This window comes from Rhynchophorus ferrugineus, unplaced genomic scaffold (genome assembly GCF_030347505.1).
Source record: "Rhynchophorus ferrugineus isolate W39M unplaced genomic scaffold, kcgeb_rfMv2 rfM3, whole genome shotgun sequence".
In the NCBI taxonomy this organism is placed as follows: domain Eukaryota; kingdom Metazoa; phylum Arthropoda; class Insecta; order Coleoptera; family Curculionidae; genus Rhynchophorus; species Rhynchophorus ferrugineus.
The window spans coordinates 46,100,263-46,126,955 of NW_027472582.1; the positions used below are offsets into that span (position 1 = coordinate 46,100,263).

The 26,693-nt window shown below is 32.8% G+C and overlaps 1 protein-coding gene across 19 annotated transcripts in view; it reads right to left on the bottom strand.

The window, feature by feature from the left end:
• Positions 1–4,791: 4,791 nt before the first annotated feature.
• Positions 4,792–26,693, bottom strand: part of LOC143194396 (uncharacterized protein CG43867) — a 510,718-nt gene continuing 488,816 nt past the window's right edge. For 5 of the 19 annotated variants that reach the window (XM_076401123.1, XM_076401132.1, XM_076401137.1 and 2 more), the window contains 13 exons: positions 25,566–25,688; positions 25,328–25,510; positions 25,114–25,256; positions 21,783–22,288; positions 19,711–19,884; positions 19,417–19,640; positions 19,182–19,358; positions 16,865–17,026; positions 16,587–16,805; positions 14,696–14,926; positions 13,208–13,565; positions 10,003–10,901; positions 4,792–6,513 (listed from right to left, as the gene is read on the bottom strand). In XM_076401123.1, the coding sequence (XP_076257238.1) occupies positions 6,064–6,513; positions 10,003–10,901; positions 13,208–13,565; positions 14,696–14,926; positions 16,587–16,805; positions 16,865–17,026; positions 19,182–19,358; positions 19,417–19,640; positions 19,711–19,884; positions 21,783–22,288; positions 25,114–25,256; positions 25,328–25,510; positions 25,566–25,688 (3,849 nt within the window). In that variant the 3' untranslated portion in view covers positions 4,792–6,063. The remainder of the gene's footprint in view (positions 6,514–10,002; positions 10,902–13,207; positions 13,566–14,695; positions 14,927–16,586; positions 16,806–16,864; positions 17,027–19,181; positions 19,359–19,416; positions 19,641–19,710; positions 19,885–21,782; positions 22,289–25,113; positions 25,257–25,327; positions 25,511–25,565; positions 25,689–26,693) is intronic. The other 14 variants (XM_076401131.1, XM_076401142.1, XM_076401141.1 and 11 more) reach the window with 8 other exon arrangements.

Sequence of the window (26,693 nt, forward strand, 5' to 3'; positions counted from 1 at the left end):
TCCGAGTGGACTGCATACGATGAACCCGCTCAAAAGCGTGGGAAAACGAAACAGTCGGCTGGCAAGTTTATGGCGTCTGTATTTTGGGATGCGGTTGGAATAATTTTCATTGACTACCTTGTAAAAGGAAGGACCATTACCAGCGACTATTATCTAGCGCTATTGGACCGTTTGAAGGCCGAAATCTCCGAAAAACGGCCGCATTTGAAGAAAAAGAAAGTGGTGCTTCACCAAGACAATGCACCGTGTCACAAGTTAGTGAAAATGATGGCAAAAATCCATAAATTGGGCTTCGAATTGCTTCCTCATCCACCGTATTCTCCAGATCCGGCCCCCAGCGATTATTTCCTGTTCTCAGATCTCAAAAGAATGCTCGCTGGGAAGAAATTTTTGTCGAATGAAGATGGTAATCGCCGAAATTGAGCCCTATTTTGAAGCAAAGGACAAATCATACTACAAAAATAGTATCGAAAAGTTGGAGAGTCGCTATAATCAGTGTATCACACTTGAAGTGAATTATGTTGAATAAAAATCCAATTTCGCCAAAAAAACGTGTTTTACGATGGTGGGCCTGGAAAAATAATAGTATTCTCCACTGCATAAACTATCAATAGCTTGGGCATACTAAAAATTTATGCAGTAAGGAACCTAGATGTGTGAAGTATGCTGGTAAACATCACACTAATCAATGTAGAAAGCAACGCAATAGCGTAGCAACATGTGCATTATGCAACGCAAAAAGACACCGTGTCAGCTATAAAGGATGTGTAGCGCATCAGAAAACAATAAGAGAATTTCAGCCAACTAAAATTACAGCTGTACAACGGTTAAGACATCTCGATAAAACTCAAAACTCTACAAAGTCATCTGCCATTGATATTAAAATACTAAAAGAAACAGCAAATCCACTGGCAAAAAATGTAATTAATTAAGATAAACAAATTACCGTAAAAAGCAGGAAACTATAACAAACGAGGCAGCCATCGTCGACATGATGAAATTGATCAGTGATTTGAAACTGAAATTCGACAAAGTTTCGGTCACTTGGCAAACAGGCTAAAAAAATTATGAAAGCCCCAAAACCAGTTAAAGAAAAACAAAAATGATTAATTCGTTCTTAAAAATTATTAGAACTATTTCTAAAGACAAATAACATAGATGTAGCTCTCATATCGAAGACTCAAAAAAATACATTAAAATACGGGGTTATGATGCATACGGTGTATATTCAACGGGTGCTCTACTGGATGAAATCCAAGATAATTTAAGCAGTGGCAATTTGGAAGGACTAGATGTATTCGCTTGCTTATTTATAATAACATTCAATAAGCAAACCATAGGTAGAAAGCATAAAATTAACGCGGCGAGTGTTGAAGCATAGATAAACAAGTTCATTAAGTGATCTGCTATGCTACTTATAATCTAAATATTATTCTAGATACTATTTTAACTTATTTTAAAGTATATCCTAACTTATTATAACTTATCTTAGAGATTATTAAATCTGACTCTGAGTCTATTTGTCACTGAACACTGCCCTGCGGAGCACCCGAATATATTGGGTGTAGGTCGGTGTATTCGTCACCCTGTTAAACAATAAAATGTCTATCTGTGAGGAATGATTTCAGCAGTTGAAGGTGCATATGGGGCAAAAGCTTTTTCAATTTAACATGGAGTCTAGTGTGCCACACCTTGTCGAAGGCCTGAGATATGCCGAGAAATGCAGCGGAGCAATATTTTTTATCGTTTAAGTTTTTGTTAAATTGGTTGACTAGTCTATGTATTTGTTTATTTATCCCGTGTTTATTACGGAAGCCAAATTGATGGTTTGGAATAATGTTTCTCTTTCTGAGATTATTTTGAATGTTGAATCTGAATTTCTGAATGTTGAATCTTCTCTGAAAATGAAACGCTTGGGATCACAGGTAACAGGCTTATAGGACGATAAGAGGAGACGTCTTCTGATTTTTTCCCAGGTTGAAGAATCATAATGATTTGAGCCACTTCCGCTTTATCTTTTTTATTCCTAGCCTAGGTATTATCAATTTTAATGGGTGGATTATGTTGTTGAGGTTTTTTATTCTTTTTTGTTACTTTCCAGAAAAAAATATTCCATTGCATCAGTTGGCGTTTTCTAAATAGTTTTGAATTCCTTGATTTTGTTCATTATTTATTAGCTCTTTCAGCTCTTTTGTTGCCTTGTTGAATTTTCTCTTGTTTTCCTCTTTAGATGTTGCATACCATGTGATCTCTTGTATAGTTTTTGTTATATTTTTTGCTGCTATTTTGTATCTCTTTCTATTTTGAGAATGTTAATCATAATGAATGAAGGACAATATGACAGCTTAAAAGAATATAGCTATGATTGTAGACGAATAGAGTCTATACACGGACTTAATGCATTTGAATATGGGTTTGGATTGCATTCCTTGCTTGTATTGAATGAATTAAGAGAGGGAATGCGATGCTTTTAGGCTGAAACCATCTAGAATTTGCCACTACTTAGATATATTAAGGAGTAATTGTAAAGATAAATGGATGCTTATGTTTTTATATATTGATAAATAAGCTATATTTTTTATCTTATCACAGATTGTTTTATTTTCTCGAGAACATATAATATAATCTTCAAACTATTGTATAATCTTCGAATTTATTGTATCTATATTATATTACTCAAATATATGAACTGGCAATACTGCAAATTCAAATCCTTGTGTAGACTATTAAAATTATATCGCCACTACAAACTTCTGCAATTCGATACCCCAGTTTACAAGCATATCATTTATTTGCTAATAATTTTTTTAGTAGTAAGATATAATATAAAATAAAATATTGCTTTATATTGTACTAAAATATTATATTTTTATTAAACTTTGGAGTCTGGAGATGTGGATATGACCTCCTAATAGACAATGAATGAATGACAGATATTGGTAGTTTGATGTCCCTTTTCAATATCAATTTTGCTGGCCTCTTGAGTTTTATATACAGTTTTTTTGTTTTGAATTGTAGTAGTGTATTGATTTTTCATTATCAGATACAAAAATGGAAAAGATTCTTTCATGGTAATGGCGTAATATTTAGAACATACAGATCTATATGCATTATGATATAGACTTATATCAAAGATTGATTTCTTCTAAAAAAAATACCTTAAAATACGAGATTATGATACCTACTGGACACTACACTCCAGCGACCCCGCTCGAGGTGAAAAAGTTACTGATTATAAAACAAAATATACAGTATTTCCAAAAAGACGAGAATAAAAATGACAAAATAGAAGTTACAATAGTTAACATCCAGAAGACCGGCGCTGAAATAAATATAGGAGCTATAACTGCCAGACTTACTACATTTTTACATATCGAAAGACATCTCATTAAATTAAATAAAAATCGAGAGTTTGTGGGAACTATCATCTGACCATACACCAATTTTGTTAATACTAGATGCCTGCGAAAATCCTGAAAAATAAACTAATCTTCTAATAAATTTACTAACGGGTACTCGTTTAGACTTATAATGTGGGAACAAATCACTTTAAACGTAAGACTCAAAAGTACAGACGATTTTGAGCAGCAAAGCCGTTGCTCAAATACTTATACGTAAAAAGCTGACAAACCGGCAATAATATTTCGCTGCTAACTGGGATATCAAAATTATTTAAGAAACTGCTGTTAAAATATATCAAACTATTTATATAAATACCAGATTTGCAGTTTGGATTTAGAAAAAAAATTTAGACTATTACATAAAGGGGCATTCCAAACACTTCTCCCTTCTTCACAAACCTATTTCAGTTGGAGTTCCCCAGGGTAGTGTTTTAGAACTACTCCTGTATCTGCTCTACACTGTTGATATCTCAAGAACAAACGAAACTGTACTTGGAACACTGCCGATGATACAGTTATGGCAAAAGATGTATCTCTGTCTAAGGCTGTAGGAAAGGTACAAGTCGCATTTCACAAGAACTGCAAATGGACTAGAGAATGGAAAATACAGCTTAATAGCTCCAAATCTATTTATTTTAATGTTGCGTTGCTGCTAAATGACAAAAACTTAATGATATCACTTGGCGGATGTCCGATTACTCAAGCAGAATCAGCTACATACCTTGGCATTCATCTCGATGGTAGGTTAAATTGGAAACATCATGTTAGAAATTCTACAAGATATATTCAACTTGACCTAAAATCAAAGAGATTAGTTTATCGGTTAATCATAAAGCCAATTTGAACCTATGGTGTACAAATATGGGGTTGCAGTATAACATCACACCAACTAGTAATCCAACGCAGCCGAAACAAGACTCTACGATTAATTACCGATGCTTATCGCTATGTAACCAACGAAGAGCTGCATGATGACCTCGAAAACAAATGGATATAGGAAGTGATCCAAGATTTTGCCTTAAAACATGACATATGGTTGCTAAATCACAGAAACAAGAAAGCAATTCAGGTGCTGAACAACCACTAGAATTTGTATAGTGTGCAAAATTCGACAGTTTCAAAAAATCATAAATCAATAGCGTTGTTATTTTGACAAACTACTCGTGAGGAGCTACACAAGTTTCGTTTTGATTTTAATGTTAGTAAAATAACACGACCTTTTTAAAATCATAACTTTGCATACCTGACAATGAAATGTGTAACAAAACCGAAAAGTAATTATTGACATACCTGGTATATTAATAAATTCGCTTTGATAATCATTAATAAATCAAATTTATTTTCCCCCATTATTTTTAAAATTTAGAGTTTAACAATAAAACACGTCAGAGTAAGATGATAAATTTATTAAAATAAATTAACATTAATTGCGTCAATATTAATAAATAAGGTAATAATACTTCATATAAAAAATCAAACATTGGTACATAATGGTAATCGTTAATATTCTCTTCGGCTCTACTCCTGTTTATATCAGCTTGAAGAAATAAGAACAACATACAAGGGCACAACAGCAGATCGTAGACATGAGATTTTTTTAAACGTAATCGAGTAAAAAGTACAGGTTGACCTTAACCTTGATAATGAAATGCTTAAGGGCATATAAATTTGGTCATGTATAGATGCAGTTCTTATATTTCACTATCAAGCCAAAATGATCAACCAGTAGTCTGTATGACAAACTTACAGTTTTTTACTAAAACTAAAAAATCTTTTACAGTTCTTATTGATTCGTCATGATGATTTATAAAAATGTGTTTCGATACATGGGACTTTTACTGTTTATGGCTATAAACATCCAAAGCACATTTTTATATCTTGGCTTATGAGTTATTGTCCACACATTCTTACACACACGCATACACATACACGCTGATTCAGGGGAGGGTATCATTTCTAAAACAGTAGACTAGAAAATATGCTGTATTGCAGCAAATAAATAGGTGTTAGATAATGCGTTCAGTTATATTTAGGTATCACAATATAATTACATGTAATAACTGTCCATACATAGGTTTGAATTAAAAAAGTTCACACCTTTCCTCGTTCTGTATAAATATATAATATTGTACATATATCAAAAAAGTTTTACGCTATGTATGCCTCATAATATCATAATGGTAATTGTAGCCAAGAAAGAAAATAACCATAATTTCAATAAGTGGAAATAAATATATCGCCTTTGGCTATAAAATAATCTACATTTTCATCATTCTATACCGAAATCGTCCGTTAAAATTGAATATATAGTATTGCTACTTTATATACAGGATATCCAATTAGGGCGGGTTGTTTTTATCTATGACCTATGTTCTGACACTATAAAGCTAAAATAATTATAAAAAAATCACAAGAAATAGGCTTTAGAGGGCATATGAATGGATCGTCTATTTTATGATAGCAAAATTTAATATAAAAAATAGTATTTTCTGAATGAAAGTATTGTTTAAGTTTAATGCTAATGAAGTTTTCTAATAAAAGAAAATTATATAAGTATGTAACCTTTAAAGAATATTGTTTTGCTAGCGTTTAGACGATTCATTCATCATAACAAATTTTACTCCAATCACAATCACTTACACTTCACGTATTCTACAGAATATCACGCTAATCCGGAGTCAACATGGGTTCGACGTTTCGAATCAGATCTTTGAACGCCATGATCAGGCGTAGACTTCAAAATATCGGGCTGAGTTTGACTTATAATCGACTGATTAACCATCGATTGATTCACGGACACCATAGTGCCTCTGCTGAGCGTACCAAGTAATGGCGTACCCGGGTTGTTGATTAATAAATTCATGTAGTCAGCGATAAGAAGCGTAAGTTCAAGAATTTTCGGTTTACTTAGGGAGAATATTAGTTTCTGAGAGTGCTGTTGTTCGTTTTGAGTCACTACTAGCATAAAATCTTCTTGGCATCCACCAAATGTGAGAACATTGGTGTAAGGATAGCGTTGACGTTGTTGCATCGTCGCTAGGTCCAAGAGTGTGATCGAATCCTCGTTAACAGCTAACCACATCATTGGAGAATCCAGTTGTCTCAGTCGGGCCTAAAAGTAAAACACAATTAAAATAGTGTTAATTTAAATATAATTTAAAGTTAAAAAATGTAATTGTTAGAGTTGTTACAAAATCTTGAAGTAACTGAAATAAATGCAAGTGCCTAAATATTTCGAAATACACAAAATTTATTCAGGCTTAGTTAAAATGGTTAATATGTAAATTTAAATATATTAATTAAACCTTTTATATTTGAAATAATACTAAAATTTGATTTAGAATATATTATATTGAAAACAATGTCGTAATAATATATCATCTAATGAAAAAAATAGGCCATTATTATAAAATAGTATAAAAACATCAATGTTAAATTAGTATGTTATTTGTGAATTTATTAATATTTGTTTATGTATTGTCAGACCCGGTTTAAGACTATTTGATGTTCTGTTTGATGATGTTGAAGTAATCCACCTATCCCCCATCCATAAGTGAACTACTAGTATGGTTATACCATATGCTAGCAAATTTTTTTGCTGCTGTTTTTGATGCTCCCTGATATACAAGGGGCAAGTAAAAAATAAGATTCCTAACGCTGTACACTTTCCGCGCAAGATGCTAGGCGAAATCTGGTAACACTGCCTGCAAAGAAGCTTAAATCTATTGAAATTCATAGACAGTTGGAAGTTTCTGGTAAAGCTTGCATCAGCGTCCAATACGTCCGCAAATGGTGCAGGGGGTTCTCCGAGGGACGCATGGACGTCCACGACGAGCAAAGGAGCCATCGGTATCCGACGAAGTCGTGGCGAAGACTGAGCGCATTCTCGTCAAAGATCGGAGAGTAATGCTTCGGGAGTCTTTTAGACGAAAAACTTGGTTATCGCATATTGTGTGCGCGGTGGGTCCCGCACATGCTTTCAGAAATCCACAAAGACAATCGCGTCAAGTGTGCCGGGGGGCATTTAATTTAAGCATTTAAAAATACCGAAGAATTCTTGAACTCTATTATTACGGGAGATGAAACGTGATGTCACTACGTCATTCCGGAAACAAAAGAACAGTCAAAATAATGGGCTATCCCGGATCGCCTAGACCAAAGAAGTTTAAGTAGACGCTGTTCGCATAGGAAAAGTGACGGCTACGGTGTTTGGGGTGAGGAGGCGTCTTGCTTACCGAGTTTATGCCTAAAGGGACCATAATAAATATAGCAACGGACAGGTACTGCGACACGTTGACGAAACTCAAAAGAGAAAGACTGGCCGGAGAGGAAGACTGACCAAAGGCGTTAGGTTGCACCACGACAATGCGCGCCCGCATGTCTCTCGACAGACCACCGCTCTACTGGACAAATTCGGCTGGAAATTGATTGATCATGCCTCCTACAGTCCTGATCTTACTTCCAACGATTTCCACTTGTTTCTGAAATTGAAGTAACACTTGGGTGGTCAACGATTCAGTAAAGATGAAGACGTGAAGGAAGCGGTCATCAAGTTCATCGACGGCCTAGCGGCGGAGTTCGTCGAAGAGAAGACCCGAGAAGTGGATAACTCGTCAGGAAAAATGCGTAGAAACCGCTGGTGACTGTAGAAAAATAGTTTAAAACACAAGCTTTCAGATGGTATACTTATTTATTGCAATAAAAATGCCTTACATCCGGATAAAATGTGGGAACCCTATTTTTTACTTGCTCCTCGTACGATACCCTAAGCAATTGCTTAATTTGTATATGAGCTAATACGGCACTGTGTATTGTAAAGGTAAATAAGTCACTTTAGAGATAACTTGTAATACTAGAGTTTCCAATCGAATTCTAGATTGCATGTTTCATCGCAGATATCAGAGCGTTCATCTATCGAAACACTTTTAGAAACTTGATAGTACTGGTGATCTGGTTCAGTCATATTACTATTGGACAAAAGCCCAGCTTAAACCTTCAATGAACCAGGCCTCAGAATATTCCCAGGCATCTATATGTGATGAGAAAGATACAAAAGTAAGGAATTGACTACCACACGGATTAATAGAAAATGCCATTTCGAACCGTTTTAACATGGTGTTTTCAATATTTGCTAGGCCAAAAAAAGAAAGAGTTTTATGTGACTGTCGATGAAAAGTAGATCTACTGTAAAAGTCATGGTGTTAGCCCAGAAAATCTATCCATATCAACATTGAACTGGAATAAGTCTTGCTGTGGTAATGGTGGGGTAAGTGAGATATAGGATATTACAAACTCCTAAAACCAAATAAAAAAAAAGAAAAAAAAAGAGGAGTAACAGTGAGTAACAGATGCAAATTTGCCCTTTTGCACGACAGCGTTCGGTCATATGCTGCGAGAGTTGTGAATATATATTATACGCAGCTGGTGGCAGCAAGCTCTGCCACCTCGAACTAATAATAACGAGTAACAGAAGAAAAGTCATCCTCTTGGATAGCAGCGCTCGGACACATGTTGCAAGTGTTGTGAAGATACACTGTTGTAGCTCGAATGTGAAGTTCTACCGCACCTATCCCCACCAGCCATAGTTCCTTCTTAAGGCTACTCGTTCTGATTGATGCAGCATAGCATAGCTGGCATACGGTTTCGAAATTTTGAAGAGGCACGTAAATAGATCGATGCCGAATCAAAATCGTTCTATTGGCACATTATTACCATGTAGACAAAAATATTAGAATCAGTTGTCGAAAATTATGATAAATATTTCGATTAATATATATTTTACTAATTTGAAAAAATAAATGCTTTTATTTTAAGCATTTATTAGGTGAAAAATAATAACTTGGTGCCACTGTCACATTAAAAACTGTACAGTGTAGCTTTGACTATAAAAATTAACGCTATTCAAATACAAATTAAAAGTAAAGATTGATGCATCAACTGTGAGAATGTTTCAGCGGAACGAACATTTACTTAATATATTTATATAAGGTAACTAAGTTTTAAGGTAGCAAAGGATCTAGGATAGTGATATGTAATAGAATGTTTTTACAACTATATTAATACTCATGCCACATGAAGTAATAAGACGAACATTAATTAACAGACTAAAGACTATACAAAAGTTGTTTGAAATGTCATTTATAATATTTTGGTATAATAAAAGATTTAAGTTCTGTTGTGAAAAAGAGAATATTTTTTTGCAAAATTATTACAAACATTGATATAGTTTTATTGGCATAATGAAGCAAAGCTCTCTATCTTTAGGTTCTACTATATAATTTAGGTCTATATTAAACAAAAGTGTAGTATTAATGAATCTTTCTTATCTAAAAACATAAAGCCAATCTATAATACTTGCGATCTTAAACGGTATTCTTAAATTAAAAACGTATCCTAATATAAAAAGTTATTAAATTAATAGATCATTTAGCTTTTTAATTCTGTGTAACAGTTAAGTGAATTACGACTGGCAAACTTTTTTTTAGAAAAATTATGTGTAAGTAGTGAATGTCATGAACAATGAGAAGGGACTATTATAATAATTTTGTTATGGAACTTATGAATTAGAGCAATATATTCTAAATGTATAACATATGCTTACCTGGAACAAAGTTGCTCCAAAGAATGGCCATTTTCTGGTACATGTAAGATAAATCCTCACACAATCCAGTTGCGTTCTTCCTTTCAAAGCTCTCCATTTGGCTAAAAGCTTGGATTGAAGTTCTGATAGAGCCTCCTGGTTAAGCTGATCTCTATATCTGTATGGATAAAATTTGTCTATTGCATTAAGCGCTTGGTTGGAGTGTGCTGTCAGTATTCCATGAACATTATTTAATGCACTGAGAGTAGAGGAATTCTGTAGAACTGGTGGTGGGCTAAAAGTACCATTGACAGTTGATTTAGGGCTTTGTTTCAAGTTTGAACTTCCTTGAGTGGGTAGAGTATGACTGGTTCCAGTTTTACTAGCACCTAGTGGACAATCTCCGGTGTCTAGTTGTGCCATGAGAGAAGCCAACTCCAGAGCTAGTTCTCTGCTCAGAGGAAACCTGCCAGCGACAATTTGCTTATTTACTTGATAGCAGAGTAACAGCCTTTCTTTATCCGTTTCAAGCCGAGCACTATTTTTCCACCACAGTCGATTTTTGTAGGTGAGTCTAATCACTTTGCTGTTTTCAAACTTGCCCAAACCTTTTTCCCTCAACGCAATTTCCCACTTAGATATAAGGTCGCACAATTTAGCATTCATGTCCAGTGTATGCTCTAGATCTTTCTCAATAGGATCGTCACTAAACAGAGCGAATCCGTTATTCATCCGACAACCAATCTCATGTGCTAATGTGTCCTGGAATTCCTTAATGGTAGTGGATCCGTCAAAACTGGTTATATGATAGGTGCCATTCAGAAGATGGACTGGCATAGAGTGAGGAAGCGAGTGATGTTGAGGGTTCTTGAGCAGGATACTAAGAACTTCCATTCTACTTGGTTTCAACTCACGGCCACCTAAAACAGAAAACAAGAGTGATATTACATAAATACACTAGAAGCAGCGGCGGTGCGTGGTTCATTAATTTGGGGGTGCACAACATTAGGTAAAAAAAATTGGCCATTTTATCAAAATTCCCGTTTCGATATAGAGTATTGCATCCGCGAATTACAAGTGCACTGATATTCATGTGCACATGGGCGGTGATGACGGGATGTGGGCGGCGGAGGATTGACCAATCAGATCTAATATTCCCATGTGCAGTGACAAAGATTCCCGCGACGAGTGCTGAGCAAAGCGAACGGCTGGATTTCTCACTTTACTCATAATCAGCGTCTCGCGACTTGGGGATATGGAGTTTCGTTCATGAAATAATTGATAGGTTTAAGCCTTCTTTTTACCGTCAGACAAGAATTTCGTCAAAGTTTTTGGTGTATTAATTTCAAGTTTATGATAAATCGTTTTTTAAATAAAAGAATTATGAAAATAATGACAGGACAGAATTTAATTAGTTTTTTTTTCAAGAGGAGGCATTACATTTGGAAGTGTGCACTTGCTGAGGAACCGTCGCTGGCTGGGAGTAATTTTTTGTAACATAGTCTTTGGAGAATAAATATCAGGATCTATTAATAGTAGTTGTTAAGAAGTTATGTTTTTATGATCCTTGTTTTATAATTAGTTTTTGTAATAATGTACAGTCGCCAAATTTCGTCAGCTGCAATATTTTTTTCTGCTAATTAACGCTATCTAGTTGCCATATTCCGAAAAAAAGTTAGTTACGTCAATCGGTCATTATAAGAAAGTGATCGTGGAACTTCGTTCCTACAATAAGTTTTTTAAAAAAGAAATATCTGACAAAGATGAGTTTTTAAATAAAATATTCTCGGCTTTTATTAAATATCAGGAAATTATATAAGTCTGACTTATTGAATCAAAATGTTTACTGAAGAATATTACATATGATTTAACACGATAAGAAAAAATCTGGTTGTGACATGTGTTTTTTTTTGTTGAATATATATTTATCGAAACAACTGAAAAATACCTAATAACATCCGTCTATATGGATGTAATATCATTCTAGAAACTTCACTTTTAAGTTTATATTCTATAACTGTTTTCTATATTTATTTAATATTTTTTAAACATTTTCATACGCTAAAGAGACAAAAAGAAGACTAGAGGAACCTGAAGCGATGGAAAAAGCTCTTGAAGTTGTACAAACGAAATAAATGGGTAATAAAAAATAGTATTGCAGTAAGTTATTTCACGCCTCGAGAGCTACTTTGAAATATTACATCAAAAGTTCTGAAATATTTATAGGAAATGTAATTTCCTGGAATTTCAGAATAAAACAAACTATTGCTTACAAATTGATAAGAATTACGCACCACCGCTTCTGATTTAAAATGAATGGTTTTTCAATTGACTATCAGCAATCACTCTTTTTCACCCATTTTCACAGACCAAGAACAAAGTGGACAAAAAATGCATTCAGTTATTTACGGCACATCATCATGGTTTATCATAAACCAGTGTCATATTCAACTCTGAATAACAAAAGATTAGTTCATTAATTTCCTTATAACATATTTAACTAATGTTGCTGAATTAGGATATTGTATTCTTCGCAGAAAGTCCGGGTCAGTCAGAGGTTATCATCCGCGTCACAGGCACATTGATGGATGCCACCCATCTGGCTGTATCAAGCCTGAATTGTTCATAAAATGACTGAATAAAATAAAACCATCTAACATCTTGTATTAGATGGCCATTGCAGGTGCACAAGAAATTTAGATGTAATTGACTCATATCGTATATTACAATGGTCTATTTTTAATCTGCCTCTTCCCACATTCAACTGATCATGTGCAGCCTTTAGATGACTCAGTTATGTTTCCTTTAACACATACTTTACAGTTTATACAAAAGCCTGTAAAAGTGATATAGGAATAAGTGGATTTCGGAAATATAATAATAATTAATAATGCATTTTTAGTAAGGTACCGATTATTGTGATCTCAATATTGTCATCGGAATAATATAGAGATTAGGAGCCCAAAGACATATTTAGATTTTGTGATTGTTAAACTGTATTTACAGAATTTGTAACTGAGTGACTATGTCACAGGTTTGTTGGTTATTTTCAAGAATAAAGAAGGAATGTACCTAATATTTGTTTTATTTATTTTAATGTATTTTTGTACAATTTTATTTACAAAAAAATGATGATATTTGGCGACTGTACTTTAATGTGCTATTTTTTAACAGTTTCAAACCGTCCAGAAATAGAGAGAAAATACGTTGTATATAGTTATATTACCTGCAACTATTGTTCTCTCCAGAGCTCTCTCGCAATAAGCCGCGTATTTTCCACATTCTGTTCGGTTATCAGCATTGCGCTGAAGATGCAACTTTAAGAACCACAGTAATCTGGAAGATTTCGGTACAAACAGACTGACGGCTAGAGCCAGAAGCTGCCAGCCCTGAATCAGCGTGAATGCAGGCGGCGCTTTCGGGTCCTTATGTTCCTTGTAGCATTCCTTGTGCTCCCGATACTTCTCCTCCTGCGAGGCCTGTATATTGGACAATGCGATTTGATCATCAGATGCCGTACTGTTAATGCTCGGCGCGTTGGTTTCGCACGAGAACAAACTTTGCGTAGCGCAAAGCAGCAACTGCTGAAAAGAGCATTGGTGTTTCGTTTTAGTGCCTTACCCCAACTCCAGAGGCAAAAGAATCGAAAATATATGAACAGAGAGAGAGAGAGAGAGATAGAAAAAGAAGAAGGGACAGAAATATTTAGATGATGGCCATACAATTAGATTCTGCCAAAACTAATCAAAATGGTTTAAATAAAAATAAAACAATTGCATCACCTTATCTATGAGAAGCATTGTGTCTACGCATTGTGTGTTTTGGTATAAACATATTTCGCAAGTTTATGTAGAACTTAAAACAGTGTGTCATATTGTCAATATGATCCAATTTATTTCGTTAGAAATTTAGTAAAATAATTATACAAACTTTACACTATACACTTAATATATTTCCTAAAAATAAATTAGTTATTGTTTATCTATCTAGGGAAATATAACTTTGTTTACAAAAAAGTAAATCTATAGAACAGAATATATTTGAAAAAATGTTTTATTTAATGAACAATTTAAAAATAGTGCAGTCTGTTTCGAATAACGTGTTTTATTTTTGACGCGTCTCGTGTCAAATGAGTGTACTAGTAGATTCCTACACCTAGGAAGCTAGAACATTCATACATGAATCAAATAAAACAAGAAAAATTAAAGATAAACTAAAAATCTGGGGTAGGTGACAGCTAGAAGAGATGGAAACACCAACATTCTTTCTCGGGAAAAAATGGAAAGACAAAAACGTGCTATAATTCATATCAAACCAACATATAAAAGGGAAAACGTTACATATTGAATCAAACTTCTAAAGGGAAGCATTTTTAAATAATTACATTTATAGAAGTTTATGGTACATGCATATTAAAATATTTAAAAATTAGATTTTACTCACTTCAAACGTTGTTTAGTAGTAATATATTGATTAGATATATACAAATAAAAGTAAACGTTGATAAATATCCAAGAAACTTATTTCATACATATATAACCCAATTTTTAATACAAATTTCATATTTTGAATATAATTGTATGGCACAGTATAAGTTTTTTGGATATTTCTTTATATTTATGAGATTCACGACAGGCATAGCATACAATGTTAAAACTAACGTAAAACACAGAAAATGATGATAATAAAAACTAAAAATAAGAAGCACACTTACGCTTTTCTTAAGCAATTTTTGTGTGGATACCTGCACTCCTAGCTTAGGCAGTGGCACGCTTTTGCTAGTTTGTTTAATAAGGGCGCAGATCAGCTCCGCTTGAAGTTCCGGTAGATCAAGGCATTGCTGAAGAGCGTTTTGGGCTAATACCACGTGATAATCTATACCTGCTTGATCTACAGCCGCTGATAAGAATAATTGTAAGCTCTTGAATAGTTTTATAGCTTCAGCCTGAAAAAAATTATAACATAATGGCCAAGCTAAAATCTAGAATTTATATTTTAAATGTGTTACAAAATAATTGTCATTCACAAAAACATATTTAATAATTCTCTCCTTTATAGTATAAATAATTTTGTTGACTTCGGATCAATACATATATATTATAGATAATTCAGTTCCATCATCTACTTTCCCGCTGCTTAAACTTGGTATTAAGAGCAGTTAATTGGGCATCATGTCATTTTGTGGGTTGACCTTGAGCCTTTTAGTGGTAAATAAAACCACAAGGACAGATCAAATATCGCTTTTTTGAGGCGTTTTATTGATTTATTTGCATCGCTATATTAATATCCGCGAGAGTATTTGATAGAGTTCGTTTCTATAACGTGTTTGTTTTGGATGTTGTTTTTTGTATATAAGACAGATCATTTTCCTATATTTTTGCGACTAAATTATAATTAATATTAGTTCGTCAAAAATGATCTTCGATCTAAGAAGTGTTGTGTATCTTCATGTGTAAAAAAGCAAAAAAAAAGAGGCATTGTTCTTATCGAAGAAGTTTCAGCCTTTATTTAAAAAATGAATAGATTATGGTAAAAATCCCCATGTATCTGGATAAAACATGTGAGCGTTGTGACTACTTGATATGTATACAATTATTTGTGTAGAGTATATATGGTTCTCATAAAGATATATGGTTCTTTTTTAGAAAATTAACCTACTTTTCATCTGTTAAATAGGCGAAGGTGGTAAAAATAACAGAATATAAAATGAAAATGTATTCAAAGGGTCAACAATGTCAAAATTATATTGAAGATAAATATGAAGATTTCTAATGGAAAATTGTATAGCACTTGAAAAAGATATTTATTCAAATGTCGATTATTAATTCTTAAGGAGTTCATTTGTTATAAAAAATATATTATATATCAGTTAAATTAACATAATGGCTTAAGGTTACTTAACCAAGATAGTTGGGACATTTTTTGGAAGTAGTAGAATGTATGGAATCGAGATTGTTTTATTATAAAGTTAGTACGTCTTTAAGCTATGTGTTTAAAAACCAATCAAATACCTTCACATTTTTTTAATGGTAGAGTAAGTAATCATTTATAATGATATTTTAAGCTAACTAATCAATTATCTCAAATAGCTATCATAGTACCATCTAGTTACTGGACGCTGCGAAACTTTTCCATGGAGACTTTAATTGAAAATTATATCTCTATTAATCATTGCTTTAAAATAAACATTTAAAAACAGTAATTACACAAACAAGAACATAATAACGATATAGCAAGTTATTGTATGTTGCAAAATCTAATATACTCTTAAATAAAAAAGCCTATTTCAATTATTGTAGTGAACAGAAATTACCCCTTCCTTTTACCACATTTTTTGATTGATGCCGTATAATACTTTCATTCTGATGAAGATACCTTATGAAGATTTTTTCTAAATATGAATCGATTCTTCAATAGCATTAAAAATATGTAATTTTTCCAATATCCGTCGTCGGAATGTTGCAAAATGCATAATTATTCCCAAAATAGTTTTGAATTTAAATATGTTTTCGAAATATCATGAATATTTTTTTCGAATTATTTCGTTATTAAGGAACAGAGTTTAAATTCTTTGTAAGATTTACATATACACAAATTTAGGTTACCTGTAAAGTATCACTAGGAAGGCTGGTAAGGGGGAAATAAGATGGGACCGCCCCATCTTTGGTACAAGGCACATGAAGTAATACAGGATGTCGCCACAGTACACAATTTGGATCACCGTCCACTTCCATTAATTTATGAATGAGTTGTTCGTATTGGGTACCAGTATTCGGACCACCACCACTGGCCACCGTCAAATGATACAGCCAAGCATCTTTTTCCTGCAAATATTTCTTTAAGTTTTATCTACCCTTTTCATAAAATGTAAAATCTGACTTACCTGTTTACCGGGGCACAACAGATAAGTGGGACCAGTGTTGTTGGGGAATATTCCTATTGTTAGATCAGGCTGCTCCGAATCTCTTTCTTCAGAATCCGAGTCAGATAAATGTTCAACCTCCTCCACTCGAGCTTCCCTCATATTGATTTGGCCATGGGGGGTCTAAAATACCATCAAATATTTGAAAAACATTAAAAAATATAATACTAAAGGTTTATTCTAGGCATTTCTTCTCTCGGAGCATACGTCAAGAAAATAGTCACCACGATGGTGTATTCAGTGTGATTTCTCAGATTAGTTCTTAGTTCTTAGAACATTAGTTCTTCGTAACTTTTTCATTATGTACTTAACTCATATATATATATATATATATATATATATATATATATATATATATATAGCGAAATACTATCTAATAGCAAAAATAAAAATAAAATTATAAATAAGTACACTCTCAAACCAATATTTAAGAAATGATTTGGAAGCAATGGGTTTATGTAAAGCTGTAAATAGTAATTGTTTCGTTTAGTTTGGTAGGCGTCACGTTAAAATAAGTAATGGCGATTAATTAAAAACACTGTGTATGAATAGCTGAAGATAGAGAACGACATTGAGTGAAGTTTTAATTACATAGATAGCAGTTAATACGCGATAGGGATAAAATATGAGACTTCACAATAGATTGTAAACGAAAGAAAATCCTAACTTTCACAAATGATTAGATAAGAATGAATATTTGTGAGATTGAATGGAAATTGTTTCTTTTAAGATGTTCGATTAGGTTATTGATTATGATATTAGCATTTCAATATGGACGCAATAAACCAATAGACTAGAGATAGAATAGAGAAAAAAATTGAATTAAGCAATTCAGAATTTTATTGTACGTGAAATTATTTAATTTCTGATTAAAATTATTATATTAAGTTTTCGTCAATTTATAAAATTTGAATTTTACATATGCTATTTGAACAACTATGCGGAACCTTTGAAATCACCTAGTTGCTTAGAAATGGTTGAAACTTTAAGTAACTAACTTTTTGTTCAAGTAACATAAGTGCATAAGTGCACAAGTAACAAGTGCTTAATTATGATTTGACACTTGCTACATCTTATATGACAAATTTGTTGCGACTGGCTTTTCATAATAGCGAATTTTTACCTGTAGTGATGAAAAATATCATCTTTTCAATCGTTTATAAGATATTAGACTAGGTGCACTATTTATATATTTAACAACACTAAGGGTTACTGAATGACGTTTCCAGTAGAAAGTGACCATAACCTTCTTCACAATATTTTAACATCTAAGTGTTATAGTGATTTTGCTACCCACTTTTTCATTGAGAAAATTATTTCGAAAATTTTAGTGCCATGATTCATTTAAATATGACAGTTAAACGCGTTAATGACGAAAATCATTAAACATTTAAAGTTACTTAATGATAATTTAAAAACGGATAAGAGATTGAGGCAACCTTTAGACATTATCATACTAATAATGAAATTTCCGATAAAAAGTTTGTGGTGTATGTGGACAGCTCTAAAAACTGTTTCCAGTATAAAGCCTAACTTAGAAGTAATTTTTAAGCAATAATCTAAGCGCATTTATATTTGAAAATTATTTTACAGCAATAATGTATATATCTGCTAGAAAATCCATACTCATTATGCAGTCTAATAAGTAATTGAAATGTTTAGTAGCATATTTTGTGCGCTAATATAATCGAAATACCATTTGAACATTTACATTCAAAAGGAAGCCAGTTAATTTCAGATAGTCAAAGTGAAAACTTGATTGAAGCTAAATGAAGCTAAAATGTTTTTTTATTATAATTAAAATTTTTAATAACCATGTCTTCCAATTTTACAATTAGTTTTTGTTATGTAATAAATATTTTTGCCTTATAAAAGCTACAATCTATATAAAAAAGTACTGATGATTTAGATTAGTAGCGATCAATGGTATAACGGCGACTTAAAAGTCACTGTAAGCTCATCTCTACTGTGTACTGAAATTAATAATATTTGTTGTCTATGACAATATTAATTTTATCTATTTATTTTAGCACATTTTAATATTCAGTTAGTAATTATACTTCTATTAATAATTAATATTTTAAAATATTACATAACAATATTTTATGCAAAATAAAATCGGTCATATAATATAAATAACCGATAAATAATTGATGCTAGTAATTTAATAAAACCTATTAATATAAAAGTAGAAGTATCTGGTGTTAGATAATTTGATTCTTATATAAGACAAAGTATTCTTATAATAATAAAAACATTATGGGATATTAAAACTTACCGTATCTGATGGAGATTTAAAATATAAGAACATTTTTCCAATGAGCACACACCAACACTTTTTCGCGTGACCATTTTTAACTTTCGTCAGCCAGCCCTGAACCGATGGTTTGTTCTCCTCCTTGCTCAGCAGTATCTTAGTGGCGTTTCTTCGTTGTACATTTTGCAATATCCTCACCTAAAACCGACAATATTATATCGAAACATTGTTCGTGCATTTTTCGGTGTTTTCTTACCCAGTCTTCCATGGCGGTAATCGTATCCGCCGTGAGATAGTACGTCTTCTTTCCAGTATCGATTTCGAAGGTATTCGATCCTTCCGCTCTCGTAATCTTACACACTTCGTCGAGAACAATTTGACCCTGGGGTTTACGGTTGATATCACTTTGAGATTTATAATAGGTTAACACGCCGTTCTTCAGCACAAACCATTTTTTTCTCCATGTCTTTAATTTCCCTCCTGTAATATTTATTTGTTTAATTAGTATATACATATACATTTACATATATATGTAACTTGAATATATTACCTAATTTAGCTAATGATCCGCATTTTTCTAAGCTTTCGATTCTCTTTGGACTATCCAAATAGGATGCTCGAAGCATCATAGATGACTCCAAACTAGTCGTATCGCAGCTTAAGGCATCCGGTGGTACAGCATAGTCATCCGATAGGCCAGATTCAAAAGAAATATCTGAAACAGCTTTAAGTTAACTTATTAGAAAAACCATAAGAAAAAAAGTATATTGAACACTTATACACACAAATAGCGGCTCATTTTTTTTATCAGTCCAACCCTAGTTATTGATTGCATTAGAATAATCTAAATATTAATCGGCGAAAATTTTGCTTCCCTTTTTGAATAAAACGGGAGCACCTGAAGGCGTGAATTTTGGCAGGGTTAAAGTTTATATCAAGAATTTTTATGACTAATGTGTGATATGCGTAAGAACGCATATATTCCAATAAAACGAAAAACCTGAATCAAACAACCAGGAATAGCCGTTAGATCAGTGACACAAAATGTATGAACAAATCCAACGGGTAGCCGTACAGGCTAGGAGTTTAGCTCGCCGACAATAGCGCACTGGGATGAAATCTCGCTGGGACTAAAGGTTTTTTTTTTAATTATTAAATCAATTGTAAAAGTTAAGTTCAAGTATAAAAGTAAGTGTAAAAGTTAAAATTAAGTATATGCTTGTTTTTTTTTAAATTTGAAACGATATTAAAATGTAAAGTGAGTGGTTAAATATTATCGAACGAAGTTATTTAATTTTAAGGAGTGTCATTTAAGATCATGTGTTCTTTATCGTTCGGTTATCCCCGTATGGTTGGAATTATTAAAGAGTTATGACAAGTTTGGATAAAAAAACGATTAAGCATACTATGGACACGTAAAGTTATATTTTTAATTTGCAGAGAAAACAAATTAATGTGCCCCCTTTAATGGAGGCTGTGAAAGAAAAACCCGACATGTGTGAAAATTTCATCCAAATATAGATTAACAAAATTCGAGAATAATAGGAATAGTTTGTTTTCTTTGCTTACAAGATATTTTGATTTTCTAAATCAGCTTTTCATTTAATTTGACGTCTGGTGAAGAAAAAGAATAAAAGAGAAATTGTTCTTGCTTATGGACAGGGATTAATTGATATGGCAATTTTAAAAGTTGTTAAGATTTTGCCGTAAATTTTAGAGATATTGGCTTCTGATTATTTTCAAGTTTCATTAGTAAATGGATTTCTTAACAAATCACTATCCGAATATTGTATGTAATAAATAAGTTAAATTATGGATCAGGAGTTAAAATGAATTTTAACTGTTACAAAATAGCTTTATAAAATGTTAATACCTCTTTTGTTAGTGAGTTGTTAGTTCCCACGTGGGACATAAGACAATAGATAAATGAAAGCCATAGGGGACTAACTAATGAGGTGAGATATATGCAAGGGTCAGATGGAAGAGTAAAATATATAAGCAAAGGAATTATTTTTTTAATTAAGCTGGTATATTTATTGTTTTTGTAATATATATTTTAGGTGAGAAATATGGATAAAATATAAGGACTATGTGAATACATAAATGAAGTAATGAAAATATGCAGGAGTTAAAATGAAACTAACCATATAATTAACATAAATGGAACACATAGGACAAATAAATGAAATTATGAATTATTAAAAGTATTTCCTTTACTCCGTTATGAGATCTGAAATTTGATTAACATACAACTACTGACAGAGACACACTGAGTGAATTTTTATCAATGCTACCCTAGTTACTGACAGCGTTAGAATAAGATTATTAAAAAACCAAAATTATATATTCATATTATATTGAGAATCAATAAAATATATTACTGCTTAAGAGGCACTCTAAGACAGTTCAGTGGGGGATAAAAATGTGAACATTAATAAGATAAGATTTTTAAAAAAGCAAAATTATATATTATTATATTGATAATCCATAACAAACATATTAGTGCTTAAGAGGGACTATAAGGAAAGTGTTTAGTAAAGAATGAGGAAGTGTCGACATTTCCATACATTAAAAACACACCAAAAGGAAATACAAATATGGTTTTATGAAACTTTAGTTTACCTCTGGTTTTACTTTTGCTTGGTGATCCGCTGCTACTGGATCCGGTTCGTTTACCGGGACTGGAACCGGAAGTTTCCCCTGAACTTCGACTGTGTGTGTTAGTTCCATCGACAGCTTGTGTATTGTTGCCCTCGCCATCGCTGGAGTCGTCTGAAGAGTCACCGGTGAACGGCATGGATCGGATCTGGCTAGCTCTGCCTTTGACTGTCGCGTAAACGGGCACTGGAATATCCTGGTAGCCGGCTTGTTCTGGACCGATATCACTCGGAGTCGTTCCAGTTAAGGTTAGGCCGTCCGCGGCCACCTGGTATATCCGATCCTCCCAGCTGGGAAATCGGTGCAGAGGGGGAGTAGGGGCACGGGGCCACGTGACTTTTTCTCGGCTGGGAGTGTAGATTTCCGCGTAGTCGTGCGCTAGATCTGGATCGCTGGCGCTGCTGCTGGGTATTCGGCCGATGCTCAAGTTGTCAACGGCCGCCCGAAGTTCATCGGTTAAAGGGTCCATACTGGAAATTAGGGATTATATTATCTTATGAAAAATTAAAACAACAGTAAGAATATGTAAGGAAATACTTTAGTGTCTTATATACAGATTCTGAATGCATTTTAATACTTTTTTTAAATTTAAGGCTTAATTTATTGTAAACTGTGGACATTACTGATATCGTATAAACTATTACAATACAGTATCATAGCAAATAGTTAATTTTTAAATATGTAATAGTTTTATATAAATATTCTCTAATTCTAGTAGTGGCTATTTCTGGAGCACCCCAACCCTATTCAATAAACTTCGGCAGTTTCCGCCTGATTATGCGACGTTGTCATTTACATAAAATTTAGAGGTTGAATGAAACGTACCATAACAGCCATTTTAAATTTGACCCTGGAGTTGGTGAGACCTCTGTTTGGTAAGGTTAAGAATTGTTCATAGTTTATTTGTTCTTGTACCATTCATATTTGCCAATTAACAACAGAGATATGATGACATTCCATCCAGATGCGTATCCGTTCAATTTTTATTTTAATTTTGCAATTTGGATACTATACCGTATTCTTTATATTTTAGGCATAGTCGACCATGCAAAAGCAAAAGTACAGATAAATATGACTCGATGACCTTTATGTGAGTATATATCATCAGAATCATAGCTAGTTGATCATAGTAATTTCAAAAAATTTAAAATTGAACAAGAAACAGCTTGGAGGTTGCTATTTTGGTAAACATATTTATATTTCTAAATTTATAAGAGTATATCAAAGAGTGAGAGGTGAATGTTATGTATTAAAATTATATAAAAATATGATTACAGCTAAATTAGCTCCTGAAATTCAAATGGATGCTATAATGGATGAAACTCAAGCTAATTTAAGTAGTGGCAATTTGAAAAGACTAGATTTATTGACTCATAAATATTTATATTATATTCAGCAAGCAAACCAATTAAATTCTAAAGGTACAAAACATAAAAGTGACACTACGAGTGTTGAATTAGGTCAATAATGCCGGATGTGTGTTATATAAGCCACAAAATTAGTTTCTAAGTACCTTCCCTACATTACATACAGAAGATTTTATGTTAATCATAATCATGAATTTATACGTGAATATTCTACACACTTACTTAATGCATATCGATTAGAATTGCATTCGTTGCTTTTATTGAATGAATTGAGAGAGGGGTTTCCATGCTGTTTTTGCGTATCGAAGAATTAATAAACTAAAGATAAACTCAAGATGAAGTAAAAAAAATGTACTGGTTATTGGGTAGATATTCAGCCCTGTCAGTATCTAGTAAGCTTTTACTTTACCAACAAGTTTCAAAACCAGTGTGGAAATATCATATTTAGCTCTGGGGTTGTACCAGTCAAAGCAATACAAATATTATATAAAGATTCCAAAACAAGGTACTGCGATGTATTATTGATTCTCCATGGTGTGTTTGTAATGACAATCTGCATAAGGACCTGAAAGTAGAAGCTGTCGATAACGTTATCAAGGACTATGCTCAAACAATTTGATCTCATTCAATGAAGTTATTATTAAGTCTCAGTGCATATTGAAAACAGTGACGCAGATGTTAAGCACAAAGGGTTTAACGTAGAATAAGTGTTTGGTAATTTTAAAGTCATAAGGGGTAATAAACAAACAAACAACAACTTAAAAAAAATTGGGAGAAAACAAATAACTTACTAGTGTTAGTTTATTAGATTACTATAACAAATAATAATTTTTTTAAAAATATTTTCACATTTATCTATCTTAAACTACTACTATGATTTTAATAAAAAAATAAACTAGCCATGTAGATAAAATATAAAAGAAAATAAGATTATTAATTGTCAAAATATAATAAGACATTTGAAAGAAAATGCCAACGGGTAATTTGTTTTTCCAACTGTATTTGGCCTCTTACAAAGGATTAAAAAATGTTTTTCTCAGTCTCAAAACAGTTGTTGAATTATGTTATTTTATTGTTTTATCAACTAGGGTTTATCTGGACTGGTCGGTCCGAACCAAGTTTCTGGGCATTAAGCCTACCGACTGGCGAGTGGTAACTTTTTGAGTTTAGAAAATAGCTGTAGTTCGGCGGAGCTTTAATACGAATAAAGATAATATGCAGTATGATATGAGCATATGAATTTATATCTTACTACCTTTTAATCACAATACTATAGTCAGGTAGTCCAGCTCATAATTTCATGTCATAGATGTAAAAATGTTCGTGGAGTTTTAAGAATGCTCATTATTCAACATTCAAAATAATTTGCATTCAATAAATCCACATCACTATACTTTACACTATGCTTTACTATTGAAGAAATATAAGAGTTAATCAACGAAGAGAATAAAACCATTTAAAACTTCGTGCTTTGCATTTCCTGTATGATTTTTTTAAAGATTCAAAGAAAGAACTCAACACTGTTAAACTATTGTTTTGGTGGTTACGTGAAAAAAACAAAATATAAGAACAATCCACTCTCGATTCCTGGATTAAATTATTCTTTTCATTTCATTCATTTATAAAACTGCTATTTTGTTAAAATGTTAATAACAAGTAGATATCTATGAAGCTAAAAAACATGGCCATTTTGCTGATATTGTTAGTCGTGTTATATACCATGTTTATAATATTGATAATTAACCATAACAATAATTTAAAAATGTATTTAAGTGCTTTATTTAGGATAGAAAGTTAGATAAGATAGAAATAAGATAAAAAGATAAAAAGCCGTAATTATAGAAACAAATATGTTAGATAAATATCAAAGGCTAACTGCATAAAATATTTTGATTCTATATTTCTAATGGAGTCATAAAATGATTTACCTGGAATTGCTGGTCCCGAAATTAACGCTGGTCACCAAAGTACTCGGAACAACTGGTTCAAAGTTTGTGTTTGTAGAAAGGCAGACTGACTGATACCGACGATGACGTGAAGTACTGTACGAAGACGTTCCGGACAGCGGAAGCTACAAATGAAACGGCCGGTTATTTTCATACGCGGAAAACGCTATTTTTATCCGGAAGGAAAAATGCCTACCTGTCTGGGCTCGGGAGAGTTACTCTCCGACCTTCGGCGATCCGCCAAGGCCAGATGGTTACGCAACAGCTCCAGCTGCTGATTGCACTTGATATTCTGCTCACGCAGATGTTGGTTTTGTTGTTCAAGCTCGCGCAGCTTATTGGTCACCCATTCTTTGATACGTGCTGCTTTCGCTTCCACCTGATGACACATTGCCATATAAAAAAGGATCGAGATTTTATTTTAATAAACATACCTGTCTAGCGTCGTGCAAACGCAATTGACGCTGCTCCTCGACTTCACCTTCAAGACGATGAATCTGCGCGTTGCTTGCGTCACTCTGAGCCGACCATGCCAGCTTTTGTTCCATTATTCGCACCTGTAATTAAACCATAAATTAATCCCTTTTTTATGTCTAAAATGCTGACATATAATTATTCAGAGATCATATGTTATGTATATAATATGATATTTATAGCATATTCATTTTGCGTTATAACAATATAGTATAGATAAGTTATTACGGTGGTTATTGACCACAATAAGTGACACGAGAAAATTACATGAATTAGACAGCTGAGGTAAGGGATTCAACGAATTCGCGCGAAGCTATTTCAAGGCATCCTAAACCGATTTCGCAACGTGAACACCACGAAAATAACTTCTACACTTCTTTCTGACACTCTACTATGAATCTACTATGAATGTTTCTTAATTATTCCAAGTATTTCTCTGGTGAAATATAATGCCATTAAAGCTTCTCTTAAGTCGTCCACAGATCACCCTTTCTAAGCCCACTAAATTATTGTCCATATATTGTATTTGGATTTAATGCAATCAACATAATTAATTCCAGCGGTACTTTTCTTTTTTTATATAAAAAGTACATACGTATTACAATTACATATTCAAGTCTATATTCATGATTATCTAAGAAGATGCAGTTCACATAATTTTAAGATACGGAACAGTTTTTATCCTAGTTCAAAGGATCTCTTCAAACCTTGTTGAAGGTTGCTTAGCAATTGTAGTATTTCTTCTCTAAACGTTGGTACCCTTATATTTTTAACAGTTTCAGACAAGAACTCAATTTTGGTAAATGTGGATCATATTGATGTTGAATATCTTTTTACAACCCATAGTTACATACCACACAGGCTTCAAAATGTGTTTATATAATAACAATTTGTTGTGGAGTGATAATTTGATTGTCCTCGAAGTAATCACTACACTTTTTTGAGCCTCATACATATATAAGTTCTGCTCATTTATTTTTAACATGCTATATTCACTTGAGTTTGGTTAATTTTAATAATAGCATTAATATAAGGGTTCCCGCAAATCCTACTTTAATGGAATATATTAATATTTTCCCCAAAATGGT